This window comes from Chelonoidis abingdonii, chromosome 9, assembly GCF_003597395.2.
Source record: "Chelonoidis abingdonii isolate Lonesome George chromosome 9, CheloAbing_2.0, whole genome shotgun sequence".
Taxonomy (NCBI): Eukaryota; Metazoa; Chordata; order Testudines; family Testudinidae; genus Chelonoidis; species Chelonoidis abingdonii.
In genome coordinates this window covers 11,934,109-11,956,431 of record NC_133777.1, presented here as the reverse complement: position 1 = coordinate 11,956,431, position 22,323 = coordinate 11,934,109, and the positions used below count along the sequence as shown (strand labels likewise).

Genomic DNA, 22,323 nt, shown 5'->3' with positions numbered 1-22,323 from the left:
GTCTTCTTGAGTCTGGGATGTAATGTGGAGTTGGTCTATCTCAAGCTGTGAGAGCAGCTTCCTCTTTACTATGTTGAAGCGTTGGGTAACTAGCTGTTTCTCAGTAAGTGTGGATGTAGGTCTTTTGTCCATCCATAGTCCCCTCATACATTTCATATATCCCCTCTCATTAGGTCTGCTGTTGTAGTAGCATTCCATCAATTCCAGGTTCTCTTGTCTCGTCCATGAATGGTTTGTAAATAATATACACACACAGAACATGAAAAAATGGGGGTTGCCATACCAACTCTAACAAGACTACTCAATTAAGGTGGGCTATTATCAGCAGGAGAAAAAACACTTTTGTAGTGATAATCGAGATGGCCTATTTCAAACAGTTGACAAGAAGGTGTGAGTAACGGGGGGGGGGGAAATTAGCATGGGGAAATAGTTTTTAGTTTGTGTAATGACACATCCACTCCCAGTCTTTGTTTAAGCCTAATAGTCTCTAAGGTGCCACAAACTCCTTGTTCTTTAAGTCATTGACTACATGAGACTCTCGCTACTTTAGAATGAAAGTTGTTTCTAGCCCTCATGGTTACAAAGAAAAACTTAACATGAATCCTAATGGTTCAAAAAGTAGAAGGCAAATCAAAAGAACTCAACATTTCTTATATATTAAAAATCTCATGATTTTTGAGACTTGATTTATAAATTTCTTGAACACTAGGGATGGCAATATTGATGACATTGCTACAGGATAACTGGATTAACTCTGCTGGCCACCACTGGCATTTCAGAGTCTCTTGACTCCAGCAAATAAAGAAAACAAACAATCCATTGTAAAATTTGCCTCTTTCTATTATTGCTGTCCTAGATTGTATCTTGTCTCTCTCTGCTGCAGGAGTTGCTTAGTTTCTCATTTTCTCTTACTGATATATAGTTAGGCTTGACAGAATTAATTGTTTTTTAAAATAATTTCAACTGATAATATCAATATTTATTTTAAAATCTTTTTATTGGCTTAATTTTCACAGTAGCACAAAATTGTAGGTTTCATGCTTTTTATTTCAAATGTTATCAATTTAAATTTTCCCAGTTGTGGGAAATTCAGGCAGGGTAAGACAATTATCTAATGACAGTAAGCACTGAAATTCAAAAAGTTAAAATAAAGCTTTATAACTATTAAAACACAAATTGTCAACATCACATGTCAAACTATATAAAGTAAATATCCTTAAATCAAACTTTAAATTCTCAAGCAGCATTTTTCTTCCTTTGCCTATCTGTACATTTCAATTACTTGTGGAATTTTTTTTTGTCTGTGTTTGTACCGTGATATCCACATTTACCAGCACTAACTGATAAAAAATATAATTCTTCCAAGCCTAAATATTGTGTTATATGGTAATTGGACACTTGCATTCTCTTCTTGTGGACTTCAAGATTACATAAAAGTCACACAAACTCAAGGAGGAAGTACTTCTGGGACTGAGGAAAAACTGAAATTGAAAGCTACTTTCTATTCCGCTGCCAAAAATATAAATATAATATACATAACAGGATATCAGAAATAGTATGAGAAACTTCTATTAAAAAGCAAGGAAGAAAAATTGTTTAATTCTAGAAGATGTGAAAGATTATTTATTATTAATTATTATTATTATTTGACTAGGTGCTTGGTGCTGTACAGGACACTAAAATAAAGACAGTCTGTTCCCTCTGGACCTTACAGTCTAAAAGACAGATGACAAGAGGCACTGGAAAACCCAGATGGGAATAATTTAAAGGGAACCCCCTTCTCCATATCGAAGGTAAACTCACTTAACTGGTATTGTGGAAGAAAAGATGGTGAAAACAGCTTCACAACATACGACAGCCACTACTTTAGAAACGAACACAGCTCCCAAATATTTTACAGAAGCCCAACACTGCTGTGCAGCTGTATCCTAGATTCTTGAAACTGTAGCCTCCCTTTGGCACCACTTACCTACCTTGTCGTGCCCGTAAAACTATCGTGAACACAGCCCCTCCAGGCTGCCAATGGGGATGATGATCAGCACTCCAAACGATGCATCTGAAATGTCCCAAGCTCCCTCAAGTCTGAAAGAAGTTAGGCAGAGCAGGCACCTTGCAGTTTACTGTGGGGGGGCTTTTCAGGCAAGACCTTGTATACCCGGGTTCTGCCAGGACGTTAGGGTGCCCAGGGCATTGTTTGCAGAAGACAGAGTTTGAAGCAAATTGCTTGTCTCTGACCACCCTGTAAAGCTGCTACGCCCCACCCCAGAGGTGGCTGCACCTCAGCAGTCAGGGCTGTGTAGGGTTAGGGATGTCGCTCATGGAGGTGAGCGACGCAAACAGCACACTCATTATGCCCCACTCACCCCCACTCCTGCGGGAAGGATGCCCCGCCCGCCCCGCTCTCTCCACTGCCCCTCCTGTACCAACTGCACTTCCGCATCCTGCTGCCCCTCCCCCCTTCTCCTCCTCCCTCTACCGTGTCCGCGCTCCATGAATGAAAACGGTGGGCGAGCCCAGATGACGCCTATTGAAGAGAGGGCGTGGCCAGGTGACGCGAAGAGCGATGCGCGATCCCGGAAGCGGCCCGGCCCCTGGTTGGTCGGCTCCGGGGCGTGGGGGGCCGCGCGCTTGTTGTTGTTCCCGGGACTCGCACACACAGGGAGGCAGGCTGAGAAGCGCGTCCCCGCCACCATTCCCCCGCGCCGCGCGCGTCCCCGCCTCCACCGCCACCTCCCCCCCGCGCGCTCCTGACAGGCCCAGGTAAGACGCAGCCCCCGGGGTGCGGCAGTCGGGTCCGGCTCGGCGGGGTGGGGCAAGGTCCGGCCCGCGCGGAGTCCCCGAGCTGGGCAAGGAGGGGCCGGGCAGTTTGTAGCAGGGGCTGGAAATCTGCTGAGTCACCATCGCGTGGGACACGTGGTGTCTCCCCCCCACACTCCGGGATCGGACCGGACCGGACCGGACCGGGGGGTGATGCCGCGGCCGGCTCCGCGCCGGGATGGGGGGCGGTGTTCACACACGTGGCTGCCCCGGACGGGGGCCCCATCACGCGCTCGGCGCCGGCGGGCGGCTGGGCGAGCTGAGGGGCAGGTGGGGGGCGCTGCGGCTCGGAGAATGGCAAATCCCGGGGGGGGCGCTCGGGATGGAGGGGGGCACTGGGGCCAACCCGCGTGCGGGAGCAGGGAGCCGTGTGGGGCACTGCCATGGGGCGCGCAGGCTGCGCGGTGAGGGGCGGAGCCGGGGTGGTTCTGATTAGAGGGCAATGGGGCTCAGGGCGGGGTGTGAGAAGCGGGGCCAGCAGGCTTGGCATTGGGGTGAAAAGCAGGAACTAGAGGGGCTGGGTGCCTGGAGTGTGGCATGAGGGAGAGAAGCGGCATCTGGGCCATTAATAAGGAGACTTGGTGAGGAGTCTGGGATGCTGCCCACATGTCTTGGGGGATAGGAGATCAGACGAGAAGGCCAGCAATTAAGCTGGGTGACTCTGGAGAGGTACCAGGAGCACTGGGGATCTGAGGGGCAGGAATGGCTCATACACTGCAGATGGCATAAGGGTCTTGGGGAGAAGAGTACAGAAGTATATGTGATTAGCACTCTCCTGGTGGGACTGTCAATGGCATATTGGAGCAGGAAATCTGAGGAGAGGCAAATGCAGTGGATCAGAAAGGTTGGGAGGATCTTAGGACCAGAGTTTCAAGTAAGATGAATAGCGGAGTCTGGAATGGTCTTTTAACTGAGGAGAGGGTGCCTAGCCAAAGGGACATTCGGACAGGAGGCTAGAGTTGAGAGGAGGTATGGGCATTCACTAGGCCAGAGACCACAAACCTCCGCCTGTCCTCTCCAGTATGGAATGGGGGAGAGAGAGAGAGGACAGGCATGAAGGAAAGTAGAGGGGGATGGTGGTTGGGAGTGAGGCTATGTCTACTCTGCACTTTCTGCATTAAAACTTTTGTCGCTCAGGGATGTGAAAAGCACCAGTGTGGAGAAGATGCTTTGTCGGTGGGAGAACATCTGCCAACCACACTACCACCCCTCAGTGGTGGTGGTTTTATCCTGTCCTCAGGAGAACTCTCTCCTGGCGACAAAAAGCGGCTACACTGAGTACCATACAACAGTGTGCCATTATACGGTGCGCAGTGTAGACATAGCCTGAGTGAACAATGATAGCCTGAAGGGAGTTAATGTTTGAGCTGACAGGATTGCATCGCTTAGAACAGGCTGTAGTGTTAACAAGCTGTATGATTCAGCAAAGCAAGTTTCCAGTTAAATCCTTCTGAATTTAGATAGCGCTGCTGGTGTAACGTCTCCAAGTTGTGATGCTTTTTCTGAATTTAGCATTTGTCCATAGCTCCTCTCTGAATGATTTTATACTATCCCCTTAAAGAATCCATGCAGCCCCATCACCAAACATTCGAATGACATACAGAGGAATCTGTGTGCATGCATGTTGGTGGCACACAGCAAGTACCTGAGGAAGGGGAACAGCTACAATTCAGACTCTCCTGCAAACCCTTCTACTACAATAACAATATTAAAGGAAATTGCATATCCCTAGATTTTTTTGGGGGGGGGGTAATTCTTTGCATTGTGTTAGCCACGACAAATGGACACACCTTCATATGACATCCTGGGGTGCTGAAACCCTGTATCAGGCACATGTTGCTTAATCACCTGCTCCACATGGCCACCCATGAGACTGAAAGCGCCTCCTGGTTTAAACATGGTCTTGGTAACGTAAGATGCCTTGCATTTTGACTCAGAATGGCCAGGAGTCCTTGCTACAGACACTGGCATGTTTTCTGTCACTGGGAAGGCCAAAAGCTTAAGCTAGTGGGGGAGAGGACCCTGAACCCACGTCATAGGGGTGGTTCTCATTAGCTTGTGCCATAGATTGTGTCTAGTTTTGAATGGTTCTTGAAAACAGTTCTAGCAAAGCTGCGCCCTGTGACTCTCAGTTCTAAATATGACTGACTCTGAAGTGTAAAGAGAGCCCTGAGAATTCTGGATAAAATCAGTATGTGTCCACAGTTCTGAGTGGAGCACTGAGGTTCTGGAAACACTGATAAGCAGGCATCCCTACTAGTGGCAGTTGCATCTCAGTGGTCTTTTTCCTCCCTACAAAAATACACTAGTTTGCTTAGAAAAGAGTTTTTCTGGACTAACAGTAACATTCTGTGCTGATGTGAGAAATGGAGGTTTGGTTTCCTGGTCCATTCTTTTCCTAGACTGGCTGAGAATGGGAATTCTGAGGAGACAAAATGTTTTCCTTCTGAGGGAAAGGAGCTGCTTATTAACAAACCCCACAATCCTTCTTTAGATACATAGAGGTGTGCCTAGTCTGAAAATGATCAGATAGGTCTCCAGCAGTTCAGAGACCACACCCTTGATGAAGAGTGATGGGGAAGGAGGCTTTAAAGTTCAGAGCATCTGTTCAGAGCATCTGTTCTGCGGGTAGATTTGCCTGGTGACTGTGCAGGATACTGATCACGTTGGATTTTTAGACCAAGATAAGGGTGGGGAAACCTTATTCCTCTATCTTCTTCGGGCAAGGAAGGAGATGGCAAAAACTAGAGAAACTTCCCCGCTGGGGGGGACAAAGGACGGGGAATGGGGGTGTGTCTAACCCTTAAGAACATTCCATAGTCAACTTTAGAGAGATCTGTTGCTGCTGAAAAGGGCCATTTCTCTATTTCCACCCTCTCATTCCTCAGTGTGTTGCTCAGTGGAGGAAGGGCCCTGTTCTGTGGAGCCCAGCAGAAAACAGGAATCTCCAATTGTTAACAAACCCCTTTGAGTAAAGGGATTTTGCTGAAAATGGAAAGGGCTCCATTACTTGTCTTGACCTGTCTGCCCCCTGGGTAGCTTCTCGCTAGAGCAAAGCTGGGTCTGCGAAGAAGAACAGAGAGGTAGTGAGCAAATGCTCCTGTCCCACATAGTGGAAAACTGCATCCCATTTTGTGGGATTTGGGGCCCTGTGTCTTTGGAAAGGGTGCAGTCCTGCTCCCAACACCAGTCCAGCCAGTATGTTCCATTATGCTGCTGCCATGGTTTAGTATTTAATTTATTTACCTTGCTGCTTTCGCACTGATGGAGCCGTGCTTGTCGCCTGCTCTCTTTCTCTCCCCTTCCGTGTGTAAACTAATACAGAGAAGCCTGCCTCCTCTTGTCTCTGCCTAAACATGATGGACACTTTTATTATCCAATGACAGTGCATAGACTAGGCAGGACCAAGTGGGAGGGAGAATTAACCCTGTTTGTACCTAAGAGACTCTCAGAGAGAATGTGGAGGGCAATTATTAATGAGAATATGGACACAGAGTGCAGAGGCTATGCTGGATCCCATTAACGGGACACTTGGCAAAATTTGTCAGGGCTTTGTGCTCACACTTTGGCTTAATTGTGTTAAATGTTCTTTGAAACATTAGGGTTAACTCCAGGGCTGGCGCTTCCATTTAGGCAACCTAGGCCATCACCTAGGGCACTGGTATTTGGGAGGGCGGCATTTTGCCACCCTCGGCGGCGGGGGGTCCTTCCACGCTCCGGGTCTTCGGCGGTAATTCTGCGGCGGGTCCTTCACTCGCTCCGGGACCCGCCACCAAAGTGCCCCGAAGACCGGGAGCCACGGAAGGACTCCCCCCCACCCCCACTGCAGAATTGCCGCCAACGACCAGGAGCTCGGAAGGACACCCACCTAGGGCGCCAAAAACCCTGGCGCCGCTCCTGGTTAACTCAGACCCCACTGCAAAAGTACAGCGTCTAAAAAACATGGAGGCAGAAATCTGCAAACCCAGTTTCTAGTATCTGAAGGCCATGCACTTTGCAAGTTTCCCTAAATTCGGTGCCTTAGCCTCCATTATTTCTGCAATTGATTGGAAGTCTTAGACATTTTGTAATGTCTTTGTCTTTATTGAATTAACTGTAAATAACGGTTCAGTATACATTGTCTGTCAGTGTTCAGGTGCTTTGTTGAAAACATGCAACTATATTGGAGGTTTGAGAACTGAAGGTGGGACAGCTGGGGCTTTGGCTACTGAGGTGAGATGGTGTGCAGTTTTTTATCCCACAAACACACCTGTACTTTTAGCAGGCATCTAGCTGTGAAATACTGGAACAGTGCTAACTCTATGTTATCAAGAAATCCCAAACTCAGCACCCTATTGAGATGAACAAGCCTCTCACACTTTTTTGCTGAGCTATTATTTCAGGCTGTCTAAAGACTCAGGCTGGTAATGCTCCATTGGTTCATGTCTGGAAGACACTCTTGTGACTGTAAAGCCTAGAAACTCTCCTTAATGGAAAGCTGTGATCCTGCTGCTCGGTTTTGAAGCAAGGGGTAGGTCTGTAGCAAATTCCACTGGCTTGCAACATATGGGACACTGCATAACAGTACTGTTATCTTTCCTCCTTAATAACTATAACTATATAGGCTGAGAAAGATGTGATATAATAGTTGGAGCATAGGATGACCAAGGGCTATAAATTCATAAATCCTAATCCCAGTTCTGCTATTAAATCCCACTGTGGCTGTGAGCAAATCACTGTGCTGGGCCTCAGTTTCAGTGTCTGTAAAATGGAATATTTATTTGCCACAGGAGCTGGTGTGAGATTTAACTGATATTAGTATAACATTGTTTATCACTATATTTTATAAATGCACATGGAGATCAGAGCTCTGTACCCTCTTTATATCAGAAGCTGTCTGCAGTATTTCTGACCTCAGTAGCTTCCAGTCTCCCGTTCCTGAAACTCCAAGGTTTCTGTAATGTGACACACAGGCATGCACTCATGATCCCCTGAATCCTCTGCTGTATAACCACAAGGGCTCTGCAGCATCTGACTCAGTTGTTTACTAAACCACTGAAGACTGTCTGATCCCTGTCCAAGCTTCCCCAGAGAGAGCCTCAGAGTCCTGTCCTGGCAGCATTCTGATTCAGTCCGAAGGTTTCTGAATCTGTTCTTTGCTGCTGGTTGCTGGTTCTGATCCATAAGAGAAATGGAAAGCTGGCTAGCTGGGTGAGTGTTCTGTGTGAGGCTTCTCTCTAGAACAGTAAACACAGTGACTCACCCCTCCTCTGTTATTGCCTCACATATGCTTGCTCTCTGTGTGATTCACATCACCAGGGTATCTTTCCCCCCCTTCTCTGTTACAGATGAATGAAAAGTGTCAGTCTGCCTCTCAGACTGTGTGAGGACTGTTAGAGCAGGAGGAGGACTTGTAAATGATGGAGGGGAAGATACTCTCTGCATTCCACACTGCAGTGTCTTGGGAATCCATGCTGTGTCTCCAAGGGACAGAGGCACAGAGCTTAGGGTTTAAGCATCTGTCAGACCTGATGTCCTCCTTGGTAGACATGTCATGTGGCCAGCTTTGTAGGCATAGTTAACTGTTTTAACCATCTTGCAGGTGTCTCACGTATGGCATGTGGAGTTGTGACGGTAGGGATTGGGTAATTGTGCGCTTCTCACTGGATGAGAACAGTTGTCAAACTGAAATGCTCTGCAAGGGCCAGGAATAGCGTGGCTATTCAGTTTCTCACAGCAGCAGCCAGGGCAGTCTGTCTGGCCTCTGACATAAGGGTAGGCTGTTGGCTATGGATTACTCATTCATGGTGACCAGCCACACTCCAGCTCCAAGTAGCCAGCCTTTTAAATCTTAAAGGAGACTTACAAGCAGAAGCAGGAAGAAGGGTACCAGGAGTTGAAAATAGCTTGTGGATAAACAGAAAGTTTAGGTAAGTCACAGAATAATTTCATTGGAAATGATCTAGCTGAATTTTAATATGGCTGGGCAGGGTGTATTCCTAGCATAATCTGTGCTTAATTGAGACTATTGATGATTAATAGTGAGATAAAATGGAGAATTCCTTCCTGCTTAAACTGCACTCCTCTGTCTGCTCCTTAGGAGGGGAAAAGTTGTTACAGGCTTGCTTGGGGAGATGGTCATATAGTCTCAGGTTACTGTACATGGTGCTTCATGTGTGAATGGAAGCTAAAGAACTGTGGTGCTTCCTACTGGATAATTTGCGTCCTTGCCAATGTTCCCTTTTGTAGTAAAATGAGTTCTAACATCCAAGACTGTGTATGAACTACAAACAAATGCATCCATGGCTGCTATTAGCTACACAGTGGCTGCTGGTATTTAACACCGTCCTCTGTAAAGTGTTTGGGAGCACTGGAGTGTGAAAAGTGCTATTGAAACCAAATTCTGATCTCATCTGCTGTGCTCTTTTCTTCTCACACAGCAGTGCTGCCCCACTTCATCCCACTAGTAAGGGTTGTCTTGGTTGAGTGGGTGGGGAAGAGGAGAGCCCCAAAGAAAAATAGTGGGTATTGCTGTATGTGCCAAACTGAAACCATCAAACTTGTGGTCCTGGACTGAATAAGCAAAGCGCTTCAAGTTCTGATGAGGATGCTGTAAGTCAGATAGGAGCCATCTGGGAGTCAGCTGCAAGAGTGTTGACAGAAGCAGGGCCGGATTTCCAGTAGGCACGTGCCTAAGGGCACAGGCATTCTAGGGGCAACTTACCTCTCTAAAACTGTGCAAGACCAAGGTCCGCTGTAGGTGGGGGCGCTGAAGATTCTGTGCCTAGGAGCACATAAGGTGCAAATCCGGCCCAGGACAGAAGTGGTGTTGGATAACCTTATAAAAACACTAGCACTAAGGTTCTTTGTATACTTCCAATAAAAACACTTGTTTTAAATATAAATGGGAAACACAACCTTATAGAAACACTTGTCTCTTTATCGGGGCATAATAATACTTATTTATGTATCACTCAGAAATGTGCCATGTGGCTTATAGAATAAAAATAACATAGTCCCTGCTCCAAAAAGCTTGCAGTCTAACTTTAGACATGAGGCTGCAAATGCAGTTAACAAGGAATAGGGAAAGAAAATGTTTGTAGTAATAAGATCACACATTTATATAGAGCCTTGCAGACACCCCTATAAGGTATATGCACTGGGCACCATTAAAAATTGAATGTTTGCAGCACTGTATACCTTTTTACTAAGAGATTTTCTGGTTTTTTTGCAGTCTGTGTACAAGAAATGCCACATACTATAGTATATTTAACCACTTGTAGGTGGTAAATAGATAGTCATAAACAGCACCAACTGTATAAGTATTTTTATCCTCACTTTACAGATGGAGAAATTGAGTCAGAGGTTAAGTAACTTGCTCAAGACCTAAGAGTGCATAATTGTCTGTCAGGATTACAACCAAATTCATGGTACTGTACTAAGTCTTGCTCAGACAACACCACATGATGATGCATGGCATAAAATAAATTTATCATGGGATATTCAGTCACTTGAGTGATCTTATCTTGGTGGTTTTAGCGGTACTATATTAAACTTTCGAGCAGGAGTCTGTTCTCAAATGGCAGTGGACTTTGACTCCAATGTGTGTGCATGAACCAGTATTTGAGAATTGATGCTTATGCAAGAACCAAATTCCTGCGTGGGGTCTTCTTCCAGATGCTGATTTTGCTAATTATTTACAGCTAATCTAGTGACCAGTGAGTTCTGCCCACCCCTAGCCCTTCATCTTAATCCCACTAGTGACTCTGGTGTTCTGCCTGTCTTTGTGCCTGGAGCCGTATAATGGAAGCTGATCCTAAAAGACTTCAGAGGACATGCTGGTTTCTTCTAGAATAAACTGATTTACAAGCCAAGCTGCCATTTATTTAATGAACAAGAGGCATTAGGGAGGCATCCTGTGTTGATACTGACCCACAACTGTGAAGGGTGGCATGTTAGAGCTCCTACATCTCTAATTTCTATAACACTTGTAACAACCTGGGCCCTTGTTAAATTGTTGTATGCAGTAGTGTGCCTGATCTGGTACCAAACATGGAGGAGTCTAGGACCTTCCTCTGAGCAATGTGGAATGTAAATAGACATCCCTTCAGCAGACATCAGAGCACAAAGCAACAGGTGACCAGAAGGGGGGTTCATCACACAGAGTCGCAGGAGGCTTTTAAAAATAAGCAGAGTTACTTTGGGGGCAGACTACCCCTGACAGTGACCCCCGAGGGAGTCTCCACCCTCAGCACTTGCTTTCCACAATATTCCACATTTCTTCCCCTCTCTGAGTAGCCAGCGGAGTGTTCAGTTTTTCCATCGACTGGTGTAGAAAGTGCTTTGAAGGCTCACTGGGTGAGGATCAAAAGCCTTTTTGTGTAATCAGTGGGTGTGACCGAGTCATGTTCTCTCTCTCCCCCCTCCTTTCCTTTCTTGACTTCCCTTTTCCGTTTTCGCTGGACCAGGTGCCGACAGCAGGACTGTGGTGTGCCCCTTTCCCTGTAGGGATTGGGGGGGATGCGGCAGGGAAGGAAGAAAGGGTTTCTGGGTCTATGGGAATCTGAGCTTTAGCTTTCCAACTCTGTAAACAGCTGGTGACTCACTACATAACTATGGCACCAACTGACAGTCAGGCCTGAGGCTGTGTGTGTGTGCATGCGCACGCGTGTGTGTACATGCGAAGGGAGGGGGGTGCAGTGTGTTTCCTTTATACACAGGCAACTCGCTGCTTCTTTTACTCAGTGGGACCATTTGGACAGGGCTAGGAGCCCTTTCTTCTTCCAGTCTGTGCTTATGATGTGTGTTTGTGCCTCTCACTTGAGCAGGAGCATGCTCATGCTAGGTGTAGTTAGTGAATACCAAGTGTGACTGGGAAGTGAGGGAGAGGAGAACTGCAAAGAGGGAGAAGTGATGTCTGGACAGATGTGTCTGTGTGTGTCTCAGGCTTCTTAGTTGTGCTACAAGTTTTGTATTTGTATTTGTTTTGTATTTGACGTAGAAGAGAGGTCAGACTCCAGCTCCACACTCCATCCCTTTTACCCCCTCAGTAAGTGGTGAAGTGCCCTCCCAGGTGGGTTTGTGCTACTCAGACTGTGATGAATAATGACCATTTGTCCATGGCATTTTTAGTGGGCTTAGCTGAGTCTGCTCCTTCTGCTGGGGAGGAGGTGAGGGTAGCTGGCACTACTGTGAGGATGAGGTGTAATACGACACAATGCACCACCCTGTGTGGTGCTGCACAAAAGACACTGTGTACCAGTCGCTTTAAGTGGCCCATTCATCATGAAGCATCTCTCTCTGGTCTGGCTCGTGTACTGCGTGATAGGAGGCAGTCGGGTAGGGTGAGACATGCAGATGGAGAGATGGAAAGCTACTATCTCTGTCTCAGGCTGACAAAGAGATGAGGTGCTTTATTGAGGACATTCTGCAATCCAGGGAAATGCCTTTACTTTGTGATTCTGTTCTTTGTCTTTCCTCTGCCTCAATTATGTGCCTGTCACATGATGAAATATCTTGACTGGTACAATTCAAGCAAAAGCAGCCTGAACTGAGCCAGCCTCCTTTACCCACACAACTACTTGTCACCCCCTGCATCCCACTTTCATATGCCCTTGGACCTCGCACCTCCAGGGTTGTATGCAGATATGAATGAGTTTGTTTACTCTCTGACGACCTCATGATGTCTTTGCACAGACATGACCTGAAGTCATTATTGCTTTTGGGCTTCTCTGTTTCCATGGTTACTGGCTCAGGGTTGGCTACTTTCCCAAGGTCACCATGGCAACTATCAGAAGGGAATCATGCTTGGGATGCTTTGGCTGTATTTTTCATGAATGATTAGAATGTGTGACACGATGCAGACGTGGAAATGTGATGGGGAGGGGGACAGAACTCCGCCAGACAGTCTGTGTGTTCTGTCACCCAGCACCACTGCAGCCTTTGAAATCCACTACAGCCGCTCCTTGGGAGCAACAGACTCTGTGTCAGAGCTGGAGCCCTCGCACCCTCCCCAGCTTTGTAGCCAAGATGCTGGGGAAAGTATAGGCAGATGCTGTGATGTCACAGCTGCAGTGCCCTCTTCTGTGGTAGGTACATCACGAACAATCACTCTGGCAATGTCATCTCTCCAACTTGGTGGGTGTGAAGGTTCTGGAACACGGTCCCCCTGGACGGATTCTCTAAAGTGCTGATTGAAGGGGAGAACTTAGCAGCGAAGGTGAGAGTGAAGGGCAGCTTCTCAGCAGAGGACATTCTTTATGTCTATGGATACGCCTCTAGGAATATCAGACAGGTGACTTCTCACAGCCTTAGGGTGAGACATGAAGCAACAGTCCTGATCTATTGGGAGGCACAGAAACTCACCCCGTGTCTTAATAATTGGTTTTGCCTGCTTTTTCAAAAGTGATATATTTTGCGGTGTCTGTGGCTAAGGGTTAGTAATGGAATACCTTTCTTCCCCAGGCTGCGGGTTCAAAGCCAGTCCAGGTCAGTAATGACCAAAACGAGAGGGGAGCGGCGGCAGCGTTACTGTCTGGTGGATTTTCCGTGGCTTTTGTGAAATGAGTTGATAGGCTTAATCCAGTCCCTATCGGCTGGATCTGTATATCTCAAAGTCCTCCACAGGGCAGATGAAGAACTGACTGGCTCATGGAGACTGAACTCCCGTTTAGCCCTTAGAGGTGAAATAGCACATTGCCACAGTAGTATATGGTAGCCAGCACAATTGCGAATTGAGGATGAAATCCAGTATTGAGCCACTTCCTTGCACTTTTTCTCAGCAAAAATATTACCAAGAATTTGAAATAAGCCCCATTTAACTTCAAAAAACCCAAACAAGCTGTATTTATATGCGGCACTTGCTGGCAATACAAAGACCCTCCCATGTGTGGCTGGAGGAAGACACTCCTCTCTGAATCCTCTTGGTATTCCTAAAGGTTGATGTTTTTTGTTAGTGAGCGATTACATAGCCCCAAAACGTCACATGGTGCTGTAGAGAATGGGTCACTGTGTCTTGAATGTTGGGTCTGTTTCCTTCCCCATTCCCTTTGAAAATCTTGTTGTGTTGTTTTTTCCAGTTGCAATTTCTGACCAGTTCTGTCCAGGAGACTGTGCCCAGGTTATGACGACTAATCCCAAACCGAACAAGGCATTAAAGGTAAGGCTGTGGTGGGAGCCTGACTGATCTGATTCTGGGTAAATGGGATGGGTGGAGGAGCCGCCCCAATAGTGCCAAAAGCCATTTATTCTCTGAGGGGTTCTGTTTGAAAATTAGTATGTCAGAATGCTTCTCTGGTGTCAGCTGGGAAGCACTTGTGAAGAAAGGATAAAGGGGCACTGACATAATGAGGGGAAGATGAGAGTCTCTGGGATTGTGCATAGACTAGAGTATCCCTGTTGGTATTAAGGAGACACTTCTAAACAGGAGGGGGTTGAGGTGTATTGACAGCATCACAAAACGTATGTTATGCGGGTGTGAGAGATTGCTGCTACTAAGATCATATGCACTTGGATAAGGAAGACACAGATTTGCAGATGTCTTACTTATAGATCTGTGTAGGCAGTAAACTCTTCATAGATACCCTTTCCTCATGGCTTTGATGGCACATTTTACTGTTGAGCCTGTTAGAAATCTCTTCTAGTGTCTTGAGTCTCTCCTCCAGGTGTCCTGCATTCTCTGTAGATGTTCTTTTTACCCCTTCAAAGTTCTGCGCATAACTGTGGCTAGAGACCAAACAAATAACCTCTTAAAGGTTGAGAGAGAGAGAGAGAGAGAGAGTTCCTCTGTCTGCCCCATCTAACTCCTTGTACTGTGGCCCAGTAAATGGGCCTGCAGGATGTGGTCTTATGAGCTAAGTAGTGTTGGGTTTGGACAGTACGTGGATGAGACCTTCAGAAAAGAAATGCACAAGATGCAGGAAGTGGTGGTGTTTCTTTTGGGTCAGTACTGAACCAATGCCTCAGCATAATCTCACAAGGCACTGTGCTGCTGTGGATAAGATGAAAAGTTATGGTCCTGACCCCTTGCGATAAAGATCCCATGCTATGTTTCAGTTCAAACAATTTTACTCCAGTCTCCCTAAAATTCTCCTTGTAGTATCCTGAAGATACTATGGTGCAATATCTGCCATGCGCCACCCAGAGGTGGCTGCGTTTCTGTGGTATGCGTAGCCTGTAAAGTGCTTTGGAATCATTCTGTCTGAGAGGTGCTATATGAATATAGTTACATTACTGCAGGGTAGTGTAGTTGCTTTCTTGCTTTAGCCAGGATGGCCGCTCAGTACCTGTGTTGTGGCTGTTGACGGTTATCTCTGTGAAATTGATACTTGCAGGTAAAGGAGGAGTCGGGAGAGAACGCCCCAGTGCTGAGTGACGATGAACTGGTGTCAATGTCCGTCCGGGAGCTGAACCAGCACCTGAGAGGTCTCACGAAAGAAGAGGTCATCCGCCTGAAGCAGCGGAGGCGCACGCTCAAGAACCGGGGCTATGCTGCCAGCTGCCGCATCAAGCGTGTGACACAGAAGGAGGAGCTGGAGAGGCAGCGAGTTGAGCTACAGCAAGAAGTGGAGAAGCTGGCCCGAGAAAACAGCAGCATGAAGCTAGAGCTAGACGCCCTGCGCTCCAAGTACGAGGCATTGCAGACCTTTGCTCGTACCGTCGCACGGGGGCCTATTACCCCAACCAAAGTCGCCACCACTAGTGTCATCACCATTGTGAAATCAGCTGAAATCTCATCCAGTTCTGTGCCATTTTCAGCAGCATCCTAGTGCCCTAGATGGGGGAACTAGCAGCCTTTCGGAGGGATGGGGAAAGGGCTCTTATGCACCGTTCCAGAGTCCTTGGTCACTTCAAGAATTGGCATTTTAACAATTCCTTCTCTTTCAAAAGTGCAAAAAAAAAAAAAAAATCTACAAAGGGAACGTAACTAGCTGCTCCTCTGTGAACTTAGTGGTTCCATGAAGCTCTTGTGGCTGGGATTTGAGCTCTGTACCTAGTATGAGCTTTCTCTTCCTCTTCCCCCTGCCTTCCCAACCCCCTTTAGGCTGTGGGCAGCTTCCCAATTGGGAGAAGATACCGGAGGAGCCTTCATAGCCTTCGTGAATAATGTTCAAGAGCCAGGTAACAGATGGACTGTCAAAATCATGTGAGATGAATGTATAGAGAAGAGTTTCCTTCAGCGGCATCCAACTCCCATTAAGAAGTTACCTCACCCCGCCACCACGTTCATCTGTCATAGCAGTGGCAGAGAAATAAACTCTGAAGCAGAGTCCATTCTGCCGTGCACTGGGGGGAAGAGAGGAGGGTTGATCATACAGTGAGATAATATGTTTGGGTCAGACCACACCAGTTAGGAAAAACCTTCTTGTCTTCAGCCCATACTGGTTACCAGTTTACATGTTTTAATACACCCCATACCTATGTGGCCTATAAAGCTAGATTGCAGCCTCCCTTATACAAAGCCAAGTCTACCAAGAGCTCCTTCCCCAAGATGTGCCTGTAAATTGGGTATATTTATGCAGTTTATTTCTTCCAGATGATCCACAGGTTTGTAATAGTGGCTTATTCAGGGTTCCTTGAAGCTCAAGGGAGGAAGGCACAGTACAATTTAAGAAGGGAGGTATGTTGCGGGGCATAGAGAGAAATACTAGAAGTATTACTGGACTGAGGCAGAATTGGTTGCCATGGTGGGAAGTTCTTCTGGAAATCAGCACTGTGAAAAGGTGTTTCTATAGAGCATGCTAGAAAGATATGTTAAAAGCACTGAACTAACAAGAGGGCCCATAGTGTATGTGCAAGAAGATCAAAGCCAGCAGAAGCTCCTGGATAACAGAGGTAGTGGTGGTTAAAGCCTTTGCCTGTTAGAACAGTGGCCATCCCAACCTCAGGGGCCATGTACTCTGGTCTTTGCCAAGAAGAGAGAGAGTATGGGATGCTGGGTGGAAGCTGAAAAGGGAAAGAAAGATTCTTAACCCAATCTCAGTCATTTAAGCTGGGTTCCAAAGAGTAGAAAAACCTATAGTGTTTTGTGCTGAGAGGTTTGAGAGAACCTGTCTGACAACAACCCTGAAATTCAACATTTCTTGGGGGTGTGAATTATCCCAAGAGATGCATGGAGGGCAGGATTGGAATCGATTGCTTTTGGGGGATGGTAAAATTGGGGTCGATAGGTAGGGTTTATGGTTCTGAAGGATAGATGGGAAGAGGTAATTGTGGCGCAGCAATGGGCAGGAAAGGGGAAGCCAAAGGGAAAAGAGTCTATTCTTTAACAGGACTGAAAAGACATTCTAAGGTTCCAGGTCTGAGTTCATGTTTGTGTGTTTGAAGTAGGAAAGAAAAGGGATTGCCTGGTGTTCCAGAGTAGATCAAAGATTTGTGGGCTGTCAGATGCTTGTTCTAAAGCAGGTGAGAAGAGGTTGAGACTCTGGAAGTTTAAGATGACTGGAGGAGATGGCTAATGGTCATATTCAGAAGAGTTTGGTAGACTAGTGTTCCAAAGTAAGGTACAAAGGAGAAGATGGAGAAGAATGACTGATGGTCTAGTTTAACTGAAAAGGATAAAGGAAGATGCTCCTATCATTGAAGAGGACAGAAAATTAGCATCCTAGGCCAGCCGTAGGATATTGTTTGTGAAGTTATCTTGTCTTGAACTGCAAGAAGAATGCACAAGTTGAGTGAAGCCCTGTCTTTCTTCCAAAGACAAACACAAGTTGTTGGCTCACTTTTACCCAGTCACTGGAGTCTCTGGGTTTCCCAAGAAGGTACTTAAGTAGTTGGAGAGGCAGAACCTGGTTCTCATTCAGTCCTAAACCTCTACACTGATGACTTTACTGAGCCATAGGATGTGTGAGAGTAATGCTTCCTTGATGGCTTTTACCCCACCAAATTCATCTCCTCCTGGAGGAGGCAAACAGGAAGTTACCAACAAATATAGTTTGGATGGTATTTAGCTCCACTTCTCCACCACTTCCTTACCATCTCCTAACAGGCAGATTGATGTCCTGCGTACCAGTACCAGTTATTGGCTCCCCCAGTGAAAGCTGAGGAAGAGAAGAGAAGACCCTTATCCCTCTTCATGTTCTGTAACTCAAAAGTATTTGGAAATCTTCCCAGATCTCTAAGGTGCCACCATTAACACAGGCAATGTCTAGATTCCTAGCACTGTTGGGACTTTAAAAGAGAAACAGAAAAATATCCAGTGGACTTGGAAATGAGCGAATGTTCCCCATTTCTAAAATAGCTCCATGAAAGTCTTGACATTCCTGAACAGATAAGACCACCCCCTCCACCCGGGGAATCCTTCACTGCACCAAGGAAATTAGATCAACTAGACAGGAGTGTAATGCGGAATTTAAATGTAATTCTGTGGGGTTCAGTTGCTGTTGGCATGAGATGAAGACTAGATCTGAGTTCTTCACTAGTACTTCCATTGTGGCTGAGCGTTTTCCAGTTCTCAGAAGTGTGCCAAAGGCTTGTCCAAGTTATTGCTGGCTTAGTGCTAGTAGGCACGTAGTCTGATCACTCAATCAAAAATGAGGCCTGGGTGTTATTAAAGCTGTTGATACCATAACCATGGTAGGTAATCCATATTGGATATCCATAAGGACCACGTGGAAATATTTAAAAAGAGAAATATATATATATATATAAATATATTATATACATTTTATCATACAGATTTTTCGTAATTTTTTTTCCAAGTTTGATACTGTAAATCTTTACTAAAATAAATTGCCAGTCCAGGGCTCCTTGGGTGGTGATTTGGGGGGAAAGGAGGTGTGCTGGCTAACTTCAACCGGTGGGTCAGAATTGCAAGGTAAAACAGAGGGAGGAACAATCTGAAAGCTGCTCACCACATTGGAGAGACAACTCCCTCTCCCTTCTTCTTCTGGGGTTTGTTTCTGTTCCATCCTGCACTTGCAAATCTGTTGCCCAGGGCGAAAGCCACATGAGGGGAATTGGGCCACTGCTTGCAGAATCACTGGGGGAGTCCTGTTGAAAAGAAGTGCTTCTCTCTCTTCCAACCCTCCTCCTACTCCCTCTTGTCTCTCCTTACTGCAGTAACTAGGGTTCCTTTCTCTCCCATGATCTTGTCACACCACCCCGAGAGGGAAGCAATGAATCTTAATTTCATGAGGGTTAGGCTCCACTTCTGAGCCCCAGGCCCAGCATTTTCCTCTGATACCGACCCTGTGCATAGGAACCACAATATGAAGGTGGGGACATTAGAAGCAACCAGCGGCATGTCCCCTGACCCACAACTGGGGCGTTGTGGGATGTTTACATGGGGCAGTAACGGGCTTCTCTGTGCTCTTGTATGTGCATTTGCTGTGCTCCTGACTGGGAATAGTTTCCCACTAGGGAAGCTCCAGAGCCCTTTGAAGCAAGTTAGCATCTCTGACCTTGCCCAGCTATATCTTCTGCCTGAGGAAACAACATATAACGAGCAAAAGGTTTACGTGTTTTGTAATGCCACATCTCTCGGACAAGCAAGGGAAGGCAGCAGGCAAAATAAATAATGGGTGGGAGGGGAGAGTGAGTGGCAAGTTTTTATGTATTGTTGGGATAGCGGGGCATTCAAGCTACTGTGCAACTCAAAGCCCAAGGAGGAGGAGGCATTTTTTCTCAGATCATTTAATCTTTGTCATGATTGTTTTCATTTAAAGAAAAAAAACTTCTGTAATGTGGGTTCGTTTTCCTTTGTCATCTGTATTTCAGTCTGCTGGGATGTTTCCGTAGATGGTGGATCTTTTGCTTTCTTTTTTTTTAATGGTAGGTCTTCTGTTAAGTTTTTATCACCAACTCATGCTATCCTCCGTGGTTATTCAGTAATTTCATTTCAATATTTATTTTTGTGCTGCTTTTTTATTATAAAATAAATTATTGATATACCGAGTAATGTGGATTCCTGTTTGTAAGGCGTATAGCCCTGTGTATGTGTCCATCACTTTCTCTTGACAGCCACAACGTAATTTATTGCTGTAAATTTAGCTGCAGTGACTGGTTTTTTGTACCTTTCCAATAAAGCATTTTCTGGTTTCAGAGTTGTGCTGGTGTATGGTCAGCATTTTGGAGCTTGAATTAATCTTCACTAGAGCTCTTTCCTTAACCTAATTTTTTATTTCAGCCCGTACATTATATAGCTCGTTGGGGCCTGCTATTAAAAAAAGCCCTGTGTCTTTAAAAGGCAGGCCGGGCATGTGCAGGTGTTACTCTGCTAAGGCCTGGGGAGGAGCTGCAGGAGAGCTGGATTTCTTGGCTGTGTAGCAGCAAACTGTTAAAAGAGCAGCTTAGCACAGGGGTAGTCACCTCACCCCATCTCAAAGCCTTGATTTAGGTGCTTCAGGGAGCTAGTGTGAACTCCACTCCCTTCATAACAGGCTTCCCCTTCCCAACAATTTTTGGTGCCTTGATCATTTTGAAGTGGCATCTACTTGTTCAGTATCTTCCCTGGCCCACTTGCTTCTACTTTCATGATTCATCGGGGTGGGGTCGGGTGGGGGGGGGGAGTGTGTGTGTTCCTCTACACTAAGCTGCACTTTTGCATATTCACAGTGGTCTCTAGCCATGCAGTCTCCACCCATAGTCAATAGGCATTGTTTGTACTTTGATGGGACACCCCCCAGGAACCAGCATGTGCTAGCACTGCAGTAGGTTATATTCTTCTGTCTCGGTCAACAGGGACCCAGTTAAAGTACTGACAGTATGTTAGCTACTCTACAAGACAGCTCCTATCCTGGAGAGCTTACACCGTAGAATGGTTTTTCCTCAAACATGCGTATGTCCCACCTTCCCTATCTGTTCATGATCATGTAATGGCAGCACATGCACATGGGGAAAATATTGATGAATGTTTTGAACTTCAATATGATTGTGTGCTTGCTTTTCCCCTTTCCTGTCTGTTTCTCAGCTTGAAACAGAGCTGGGACCTTAAGCGCTAGCTGCCATGGGTCACAGACCACATTTTAGGAACTGCGGTTACAGAAAATGGGGTGACTGAGGTGGTACATCTAATCCCTTCCTTAATTATTTGTAGGTAGCCTTAGGAGAGAGTTGAATGGAGGTTAGGCACTCATTGCATGGGGCTTAGGCATATGTTTAATAGACACAGGGCATTAATTAAAGAGGGGAGATTGCCTCAACTGCTTCGGTTTCCTTCTGACTTCATTAGAGGAATCAAGGAGGGTAAAACTGCATAGGGGCTTTAGGCCAGGCTAAGCAGGTTAAACTTGCTAGTGGGTAAAGGTACTTCAGGGGTGTGGCTGAGAGACATGTGATGTGGCCTGAATGAGCAAGGCTTAGTTTTTGGTAAGACCAATAGGAGCACTGAGAAGCCAGAGTGGCTGTGGTGGTTGATGTAAAAGTAGATTTTGCCCCCCCTCCCCTTACACCACTCTTCTTTTGACCCAACTGTTACATTGCAAAGATAGGAACTAGATTCAGTGACAGTTCAGTGTAGGAGGAGGATGCAAGCCTGAGGGGATGGCTGCAGCATGCAGGGAGTTAGACTTCAGAGGACCTAACTTGCTGCTAGAGGACCGGTCTGAAGTCCAGCTCCTGCAAAAGGTAGACTAGCCCATTCCCCTGAGAATTACAGGGAAACTGCTACAACCTGCAGGACAGAAGCTTCAGTAGAACAGCGATGAACGGTGGCCGCCCTGCTCTGTAGGGACCACTCTGGCTTTTAGTGCAGTGTAGCTCTCTGCCCCACTGTGGTAGTCCAATCATACAAAGCCACACCCAACATTAAGCTTAAAAAACTTCCTTAATTCTCTTATGACTGTGGTAACACTCTAGGCTCCTGGTCCACAACTAGCACTTCTATGTGCTAGGCCCTGTACAAATAGAGCAAAACTGTACATTCTTCAGGGCAGGGACATAATCTAAAAGAGGGTGAGACAATAGATGGAGCCAGGACTTGAAAAAGAGGGTAGCTCTTAATGAGGTCTGCTGTAGAGAATAGCCACACAGGGCTCTGATTGGGTTGATTCCTAGCCCTGGTGGGTAAACCACCAGCAGACTGAGCTGTCATCCCCCTCTGCTTTTGGAAGAGGCAGTAAAGGTACCCCAAAAGCTAGGAGAAAACAAGTCTTGCAGTTCTGGGAGTCATTGTCAGCAACAAGGTGCCCTCCCTGGAACCTGCCTCTGGCTTTCTTCCAGTCCCCAAGACAAACTGACACATTGGCCAAGCCTGTGATTCAGCTCTAGGTTCATTTAGGGCAGGGGTGGCCAACCTGTGGTCTGGAGCCACATGCAGCTCCTTGCATATGCACCAACTCGGGCTGGAGCTACTACAGGCACCAACTTTCCAGTGTGGTGGGGGGGAAGTGCTCACTGCTCAACCCCTTGCTCTGCCAGAGGCCTTGCCCCCACTCCACCCCTTCCTGTCCCCTCCTCCCACTCCCCCTCCAAGCCTCCTGCATGCCATGAAATAGCTGATCAGGAGGTGTGGGGATGGAGGGGCAGGCACTGATCAGTGGGGCTGCCAGTGGGCAGGAGGTGCTGGGAGCTGATGGGGCTGCTGACATA

The 22,323-nt window shown here is 46.6% G+C and overlaps 2 protein-coding genes across 6 annotated transcripts in view; one reads left to right on the top strand and one right to left on the bottom strand.

Annotated features, from left to right (window-relative positions):
• LOC116832931 (lysosomal alpha-glucosidase-like) overlaps window positions 1-2,693 on the bottom strand; it is a 27,403-nt gene extending 24,710 nt beyond the window's left edge. The window contains 2 exon segments of the mRNA XM_075069189.1: window positions 2,477-2,624; window positions 2,627-2,693. Coding sequence (XP_074925290.1) covers window positions 2,477-2,624; window positions 2,627-2,693 — 215 coding nt within the window.
• Window positions 2,677-19,836, top strand: MAFK (MAF bZIP transcription factor K). Of its 5 annotated transcripts, XM_075069193.1 has the most exons (6): window positions 2,677-2,760; window positions 7,687-8,007; window positions 8,145-8,441; window positions 10,031-11,154; window positions 13,875-13,954; window positions 15,129-19,836. In XM_075069193.1, exons 5-6 carry the CDS (start codon window positions 13,919-13,921, stop codon window positions 15,561-15,563), a joined length of 471 nt encoding a protein of 156 aa, XP_074925294.1. In that variant the 5' UTR covers window positions 2,677-2,760; window positions 7,687-8,007; window positions 8,145-8,441; window positions 10,031-11,154; window positions 13,875-13,918; the 3' UTR covers window positions 15,564-19,836. The 5 variants fall into 5 exon arrangements, with proteins under 5 accessions (XP_074925294.1, XP_032649968.1, XP_032649967.1 ...); XM_032794077.2 differs by lacking the exon at window positions 10,031-11,154; XM_032794076.2 differs by lacking the exons at window positions 7,687-8,007; window positions 8,145-8,441; window positions 10,031-11,154.
• The last annotated feature ends 2,487 nt before the right edge of the window (window positions 19,837-22,323 follow it).